This window comes from Neovison vison, chromosome 13, assembly GCF_020171115.1.
Source record: "Neovison vison isolate M4711 chromosome 13, ASM_NN_V1, whole genome shotgun sequence".
Taxonomy (NCBI): Eukaryota; Metazoa; Chordata; class Mammalia; order Carnivora; family Mustelidae; genus Neogale; species Neogale vison.
In genome coordinates this window covers 134031890-134040715 of record NC_058103.1, presented here as the reverse complement: position 1 = coordinate 134040715, position 8826 = coordinate 134031890, and the positions used below count along the sequence as shown (strand labels likewise).

General features: G+C 50.8%; 1 protein-coding gene across 1 annotated transcript in view; it reads left to right on the top strand.

Moving 5' to 3' along the window:
- Positions 1-392: 392 nt before the first annotated feature.
- LRRK1 (leucine rich repeat kinase 1) overlaps positions 393-8826 on the top strand; it is a 117974-nt gene continuing 109540 nt past the window's right edge. Inside the window, exon 1 of the mRNA XM_044229746.1 lies at positions 393-702. Coding sequence (XP_044085681.1) covers positions 606-702 — 97 coding nt within the window. The 5' untranslated portion in view covers positions 393-605. The remainder of the gene's footprint in view (positions 703-8826) is intronic.

The following is an 8826-nucleotide window of genomic DNA, read 5'->3' as shown; positions in this document are numbered from 1 at the left end:
TTATCAGGGGTGTCTGCAATTGTTGGGGTTTCTTCAGGACTGTTTTCTTTGGTTTTCGTTTTAGAGAGAGAGAGAGAGCATGAGAGAGCATGAGCAGGGAGGGGGGTGGTGGGGAGGATAAGAGAGAATCTTAAGCAGGCTCCATACCCATTGCAGAGCCCAGTGTGGGGCTCAGTCTCACAACCCTAAGGTCATGACCTGAGCCAGAGTCAAGAGTCAGAGGCTTAACCCACTGAGCCACCCGGGCGCCCCTCGAGGCTGTTCTTTAAGTATCCATGATCCGTGGGGAGCAAGGTTGGGTGGGGGGAGCTCCGTCTTTCCCTGCCCCCACCTGAGTGGGCGTGGCTAGACAGATGGAATGCAGGGAGGAATGTTGGCAAAGGAGAACACCACCAAAGGGTGACGTAAAATAGTAAGTGTGTGCAAGGGAGCAGGAAGGGACTTGACAAGAAGAAACTTTCTGATTTTATATTTTTCACCACCAGAACCAGACAGCTTTCTGCTCAGCCATGACTGTGTGTCTGTGCCTTAGTCCATCCTCTGGGCAGCGGTGGCGGCGGTGACCCAGGCCAGAACTGACTTGGAGAGCGGCCACCCAAGAGTCGATGGCTGGCATGTCTCGGCGACCGCCCAGCATGTACTGGTGTGTGGGGCCAGAGGGCTCAGCTGCGTGTCCGGAACGTGCCATGGAGACCCGTAATGGTAAGAGCCCCAGCCTGGCCCGGGGCGTCACCTGCCGTTCGCGTGCTGCGGGGAGTCCAGAGCGAAGGGTTTTCGACCGAAGGTTAAAAAGGCCAATGACTCGGCAAAAGTTTCATCATAAAGTATATCTTGGGATTCTCACTTAAATTCTGAGCATTGAAGAGCTGGGGGACAAAATTTATTATGGAGCCAAAGACCTTAAGAATCAGGGCATTACTTCATGTTGGTTAAAAAGTTTTTGTAATGGGGATTTGGTTTTGCATGTTTATTTAAGAAAATTTGAAAAAAAAAAAAGGAAAAAAAATAAAGAGAAGTGGGGGAAAATACTCGCTAGAGTCCCAGTGCCCTAAATCCAAGAACTGCTAATAGCTTGGTACGTTCTCGTCCAGTCCTGTTCTCTGGGTGTCAGGGATTTTTTTTTTTTAAAGATTTTATTTATTTATTTGACTGAGAGAGATCACAAATAGGCAGAGAGGCAGGCAGAGAGAGAGAGGAGGAAGCAGGCTCCCTGCTGAGCAGGGAGCCCGATGCAGGACTCGATCCCAGGACCCTGAGATCATGACCTGAGCCGAAGGCAGCAGCTTAACCCACTGAGCCACCCAGGCACCCAGGGATTTTGTTTTAATTTTATAGTGTATACAGTTTAGTGTCCTACTTTTTTCTCCTAACTTTGCCAGTCACCTAGCTCATGTGATCTAGTAAAACACCATCTCATGTGGGAACACTGTGTAAAGTGATCGACTTAGTCCTTAATCCCCTGTCGGATGCGTGGGAATATTAGGGTTGCTTCTGTTTACTGACTCTTACCAAAACCATCCCACTGACATCTTTTTCTACCTGGTTTGAGACCATTTCCGTAAAATACATGTAGGATTATTAGGTTTGAACACTTTTAAGCCTCTTTCTGTGGATTAGCAGAGTTCTGCTAGAGTTGTACCACTTTTAACACCATTCACCCAAGTTGAGAGGATGGCATTGACATTGTTTTTTTTTTTTTTTTTTAAGATTTTACTTATTTATTTGACAGAGAGAGAGAGAGAGAGAGATCACAAGTAGGCAGAGAGGCAGACAGAGTGGTGTGGGGGGGAAGCAGGCTCCCCACTGAGCAGAGAGCCCGATGCGGGGCTCAATCCCAGGACCCTGAGATCATGACCTGAGCTGAAGGCAGAGGCTTAATTAACCCCCTGAGCCACCCAGGTGCCCCTGGCATTGACATTGTTAATGAAAAGTATTTGGCCCTGGGTGCATACCAGGCACTGGATTGGGTGCTTTAGGAAATTGTCTCATTTGATCCTCACAACAACCTAGAAAATGGTCATTTATCCCCATTTTATAGCCAAGAAACTTGAGAGTAAAAGATGCGTAGACACTTGGTGGAGGTCAACAGTTTGTAAGTGGCAGAACTGTTATTGGAACCCTGTTGGCAGAACTGTTATTGGAACCCTGTCTTCTCTCTAGAATTCTCTAGGCCACTGTGTAGGGTTTGAGAGGGCCCGTATGTTGGGTTTGAGAGGGCCAGGGTACCGTACCCTCCATGAAGTTAGGGGTGCAGCATCGTGCCTGGCTGGGCAAACACTTTGTTTATTAACTTGAGTGTCTCTCCATTGAAAATGCCCCAAAGCTAACTAGAGCAATGTTTCTGGAAGATTGCTTTGCACATAAATCAAATTATGAAAGGGGAAAAGAATTGGTTTCTCGACATCGCCGAGCACTAAATGTTCTCAGAATGTTCGACTCGCATCTTTTGAACAGTTGTTTGTCTTAAAAGACATATGTCTTATTTCCATTACTCGTTAGAAAGGCCTCCCCTTGTTAGCCTGAGATCAAAGTGGCCTGCAGTAGAACACTGTATCGGGTTTTTGAGTAGTGCCTCTACTTTCCAGTACTTTCCAGCTGCCTTATCCCACCTGTCTCTCCTCTTAGCAATCCTGAGGAATGAGGATGGGGCAGCGACACTGGGGCTTACTGCGTGGGTGACAGTGTCAGCCGGAAAAGCCCCAGAGGGGATCTGCCCTGTCCCCTTCCTGGTCAGGAGTTGGTGATCTAATGATCTAAATGAGTAGGTCTTTACCCTACCAGAAACACTGGGGGTGTCTATACCACCAACGCCCAGGCACTCCCTAGACTCACTTGAGCAGCATTTTGGGGGAAGGGCAAGTATGGGCATTTAAAAAAATTTTTCCACCCCCTTTCCATGATTCTAATGTGCAGAGAATCAACTGGTCTATAGTGTTTGGGTCCCACAGAACACAACTTCTCAAACTGCAATATATACTGGAGTCCCCCTGGGAACCTTGGTGAAATGCAGATTCTTACTGTGTCGGTCCGAGGACACCGAGATTCTCTGTTTCTAATAGATGCCCAGGCCATGCTGACCTTCTGTTCTACCCATAGAGTTGCAAGGCTGATATGATGGCTTTCTGAGGGGCCCAGGGATCCCCACTGAGTCTTACAGATCCTTGGGACCTGGGTCAAGGGACACTGAACAGACCTGGAACCAGCCCCGCCTTCCAGGCCCAAGATAGGACAGATAACCAGAAAATGTTCAGATGCTCTGGGAGGCCGAGCTTGAGACTCCCCAGCCCCCATTTTTTTTTCTTTCCTTTTGAGATCTGTCTGTGGTAGGTTCCCCACCAGGCTGGAGGAAGCAGCTCAGAAATGTCTTTTCTGCTACAGGGCCTCTTCTCCAGGGGAATCTCAGGACCCCCCACTATTCTGTTCTGAGTCAACCATGGAACACGCACAAGGGGACAGAAGCCTAGGGGAGTCATGTAGCCCCCACTGGGTGCTGTTCTAGATGCTGGGGTTGGAGGGAAGGGGACCCACATGGGAGGTGATGTCTTGAGAATCCCGGATTGCTGAGGGAGGTGTTTATGTGCAGACAAAACACCTAAACCGCAGAGTTGAAGAAGGTAAGAGGCAAAGGGCCTGAAATGCACTGCAAAGTTCTGTCCTGTGGCTCAGCTTTATGGAAATTATATTCTCTATTAAGGAATTGTATGAGTAACTGAGCTCTCATGAGGACTGCATGGAGTGCAAAGGTGTCCATGCTCTGAGAGGGGAGAGCGGCCGTCGGAGCTGAGGGAGGGGATGAAACCTTTTAGCACTCCCATCCTGCTGGCCATGGACTGATTACCTGGTGGCCAGACATCAGCCCCACCCCTCTTTCCCCAGCACCTCCCACCCCCTCCCCCCACAGCCGTGGAAGAGTGAGGGCTGAGGAGGACCCTCCCCTGCCCTTCCTGCCTGTCTCTTCCTCAGCACAGTATCCCCACGGGGACCTCTGTAGGACCTCACAGGCATTGAGAAGGTTTCGTCTGTTACCTGTGACTCTGGGTTAAGGAGCCACTACTAACCGCATTAGTTAAAGTGATGAGCATTAATGTTAATGACGTCTGTCCCCGCCCCCCCCCCACCTGCCACCCCCAGGGGCAGAGACTCCAGTGGAGAAAGCAGAAGCGCACCAGGTCTCTTAAGGCTGAGGCCCAGAATGGCACGCTGTTGCCCTTGGCCAAAGCAAGTCACATGAGGGAGCCCAAATGAAGAGCTCCATCCATCTACCAGGAGGCCATGGCCAGGGCTGTGGATGCAGACAGAGGTGCCTGTCCTTCTGTCTGCCGCGACGGGAGTTGGTGGGCTTCAATCCTTTGAAAAGTACGATGTGTTGTACTTCTATATTATTATTTATCTGGTTAAGCAGCCTGCAGGAATTCCTGCCTGAAGCCTGTGTACCACTGGACCGTGGAGTTGCCCTGATGGGCCGTCCTGAGGGCTGGGGTTGGTGAATCCCCCCTGCTGGCTTTCCCCTTGACCCCAAAGCTCTGCAGGCCCAATTTTAAAAAACGTCCCATGTTTGGATTTTATTTTCACAAAACACAAATCTGCACACCAAGACCACAGCCTAGGGGCAGGGCACATTCCCAGGGTAACACAGTCACCTGGAGATCAAAGCCACTGCTCTTGGCTCGTGAGTAGGGTTTATGTTTTCTGCACTGAGCATGTGTTCCCTTTCCGTGTTGCTTTGTTTTGCATTACATTTGCAGCTGGCAGAATAACACTGCCATTTATTTTTAAAAGTGTTGCCTCTTTAAATACCGATGTTTTGTGGCACACCTCACTGGCACAGCTCAGTGCTCACTTTGAAGGCCGACGTTGCTCCAACTGGCCTCTTTCCTCCCCGTTTCTTTCTGAAACCACTGGAGGAATATTTGCACCCACCGCCCAGGGCTGTGTCCCCAGCAGAAGAGCCAGATCTGTTCTGCTCACCTTCTCCCCAGACCTCCTGGGATCCCAGGGAGCCCTGCTGCCCCTCCCTTCCCTCCGCACCTCCGCCATCCACCCACCTCCCACGTCCCCCCGGGAAACTTATCACACAGCCTCCTCCCAGAGCCAAGGAAGGAAAATTGGCCAGGAAGCAAACTGATAAGACTCAAATTATAGTCCATGTAGGAGCAGCTTTCTCTCTTTTAGAAGCTCTCTCTTTTAAAAAAATGCTTGGAAGACGTCATGCTTTGGAAACGATGAAGTTATTATTAGGCTTCCAAACATAGTTTAGAAAAAGATCCAACCATTAATGAAAATCAGGGAAGAACTCGTGTTTTACTTCGGGGTTTTGGGTGATGGCATTTTGTTTGCATACCGAAGTACCCTAGGTGTGTTTCTCGCGCCCCTACCTGTTCTGACCATAGAAGTCACCTTGTTCCTGCTGAGAATGGCTAGCCCTTCCAAAGCCCACGAAGGTACGAGCACTTCTCCAGCTGCCGGGTGAGGCCAGGGCTCTGGGTGTGCCTGTCCCATGTTTGTGGGGCACCAGTGTGTCCCAGGAAGGCACGTTGCAACCTCATTGGCACCGTCAGCAGTCAGCTGGCTTGTGGTGCAAGAGGAACATTTAGAAAGCCTGGAGGAGCGGAGAGCAGGAGTTGATAGAACGAGGGTCAGTGAGAAAGGGGGCTGCGGGGCAGTCTGTGTGAACAAACACACCCTGACACATTTTTCAGCGCCTGACACTCCTCAGAGTGGAAAAACCTGTCCTGCCAGCTGAGGTGAGGCTCCCTGGCAAGTGGAGAGGTGAACAAACTTCTAGATAATTCAGGCCAAGGACTCTTGGCCAGACTTTTCTGGAGGGTTAGGGGAGACGTCACGTCCCCCGGGGGGAAGGGGTGGCTCAGGGACCCCACCTCTCTGCGAGCAGCCCTGACTTCAACTGCCTGCCTCTCAGAGCACCGTCCTCCCCTGAACCAGCGTGGACCAAAGGAGGACAAGGAACCTTCCAGAAGGTCTTCAAACCCCAGCTACTTTCAGTACCCTCCTCTTTTTCTTTTGGCTTTTTCAAATCTGCATTAAAAATGACTTCCGAAGAGTCAGGTGGTTGGCTCAAGTCGGGGCTCTTCTTGCCTTCCTGAAAGAGAAGCAGGAAAGAGGCTGAACCAGGAAGTGCCCCTCCAGGGGAAGCGTGCTTTCTTGGAGGACCAATGTAAGAAATCCTACCAGGCACAGGGGGCCAGTCCGTGTTGATCCGGGCCTCTCCCAGCAGAACTGCCCGCCCACATCTTCAGCAGGTTTCCAGAGCCCGTGTCCCTCCACGTTCGCACTCTGGGAGTGAGCAAGGTAGACAGGGCTTTGCTTGGAAGGAGTCTGTGGTCCATATGGCGGCCTCACCCTCAGCCTGGCCTCAGAAGCAGCACTAGGCCTTGCGGGGACTGTAGCCAGTACCCAGTAAGGAGCCCCTTACTGAGGAAGGTGAAGGGAGGAGAGGCCCAGCGGTGGCCTGGGGGGTGGGAGAAACGGCTGCGGGCATCCATCCATGAGGGCAGTGGTTAGTACAGCTGTGCCTCGGGCCCACAGAGTCCTGCCCAAACACAGAAGCTCTGGGTTCGATGGGGCCTCTAACATTACCCTGAATCTGAGGCTTATATCTGGGTATTTCTCTAGAATGTACTTGCTTACTCCTAGTGATGGGGAACTGACTCCCTTTCAGATAATGCCAGCCTGGCTGTGGGCAACTCTGTCAGGAAGTTTATGCTGCAAGACCAGACCTGCCCTCAGGGCATCTAGCTCCAACCACCTGGGCTGATAAGAATCCCTTAACATGCCCTTTCTTGAAATAACTAGCAGCCGATTCCTTGTCCTTCCTCCCTGCAGATCCTTTTCTGGCTGATGTAAATCACCCACTGCCCTCAAGAGCGAGGAGGCTTCTACTTGGTTATCACTGAGTATCACTGAGCTTTTTTTTTTTTTTTTCCTGGCTTCTTGGTCTGTGGAGCCATTAGGCCATGGCCACTTGGGCCCAGGGAAAGAGCTGCTTCCTCTCTTCCCCTGCCACAACCACCTCTGACTTGTGGCGGGTGGACTCTTGGGAACATCTATTCTAGGGGATAAGATGCTGAAGCTCACCCAGCCCTCAGCCCTGACCTCCGGCCTCCGCCTGCCTGACATTGGCCCTTACTTGGCTCCACTTCTCGGGGACAGGCAGGGCAGTCCTACTGGACAGCCTCTGTGCTCGCTGGGGAATAGCACGGGCCCACCTGGCATGCATTCAGTGGCCAAGAGGGGACTTTTTCTTTCCAGCCCTACCCCCAGGCCCCCAAGGAGACACCTGTGAGCAGGAAGGTGTCTGTGTAGACCTCCCCAGGTCCTAGATCAGAAGAACAAGGATTTTCTTCTACCTGTCCGATTTCCTGGTCCCCATGAGACCTGGAAGTAGCCATATTTAGGGATTTGCATGAAATTCTTGAGTTCCCTGGGAATGGACCCCTTCTCAGCAGTAGCCTATAAATCTGAACTTCAGTATCTGCCTTTCGCACACACTTCCAGGAACCCGGATGAAGGAAAATAGGGCACTCCCAATATGCCTTCGAAGTCCTTCACCAGCCTGGCCTCCCCCGGGTTCAGTTTATCCAGATTTCACATAGACATTTTGTTATTTATTGACATTTGTCATGAAGAAGAAAAGAGCAAAAGACAAAAAACAAAACTCACTGAGTGAGTTTCCTTCCCAACCTCTCCCTGAACTTGTGCCCATGCCCGTGCACGGGTGTGTGCGACACACACACACACACACACACTTCTCCTGCGTTTGTTCCTGGTTTTACCTGCATGATATTCAACTGTACAGATGTTGTCCGACATTGTTCCCCTCCAGTTATCTTGGAGGCTTTTTCCGCGTGCACCAAATTTGATAGCATGAGTAAAAGAATGTTTATCCAATCAGCCGTCTATTCTACTGCCTCTAGATAATTTCTCTGTTTTCCTTATTATGGTTAAGAGATGAGTATCACTGCCTACAACCCAGCATTATCACAGGACCCAAGAATATGCACATGAAATGTTATCAAGGTAATACACACCCCTAGTTAAAGAGGCAGGGGATACAGGGCAGGCTCTAAGGCAAAGCGCCAGTGTCAGCTCCCAAAAGGGTCTCTATTTTCTGCATCTGAGCCTAGTTCTTCAGGTCATTACCATTTCTCTACGTGGAGGATATATGCCTGTATACCTGCTCCATTGGCCGAGCCAGTGTCCGTGGCCCGCCTGCTGTGATAAACGATTTCCTTCCCTTTCATGCCACGTCTCCCAGCTGCTCCATCCAGGCTGAATTCTGTCGGTGTCCTCTCATCTTTGGGTTGTATTCGTGGTCCTCAGTGATATGTTCCCATTGCAGTGATTTGGCCTGAGGACTCCATGTCATCTTTGTCCTGTGGGGGCCTGGGGGCGAGGACCCCTTCTTTTCTTTTTACCTCCATCCCACGTTTCTGGCTCGTACTCAGAAGTCGTTGGCCCTTCTTTTATTGGAAGCACATCAAGAAGACTCCTAGCCCGGGACTTATGCAGGCACACCAAAGAGACTGGGTGTTCCCAGAAACATCTTCATTTTGCCCTCCCTGGGGTCCCCCTTGGAAATCATCCACTTTCAGACCATGAAAGAGCCCACTCTGTTGTCCTCTAATGTGGTTTGACTCCCCCATGCGCTTTGTGGGTGACCTTTGAGGGTGTTTTTTTTCCTCCTCTCTGGAAGCTTCTAGAATCTTCCCTGTATGCCTGGTCTTCTGCAATCCTGGTCTTCGTAACACAAGACCTGGGTGAGGGTCCTTTTTCATTCCTGCTGCTTGGCACTGGTTAGGCCAGCTG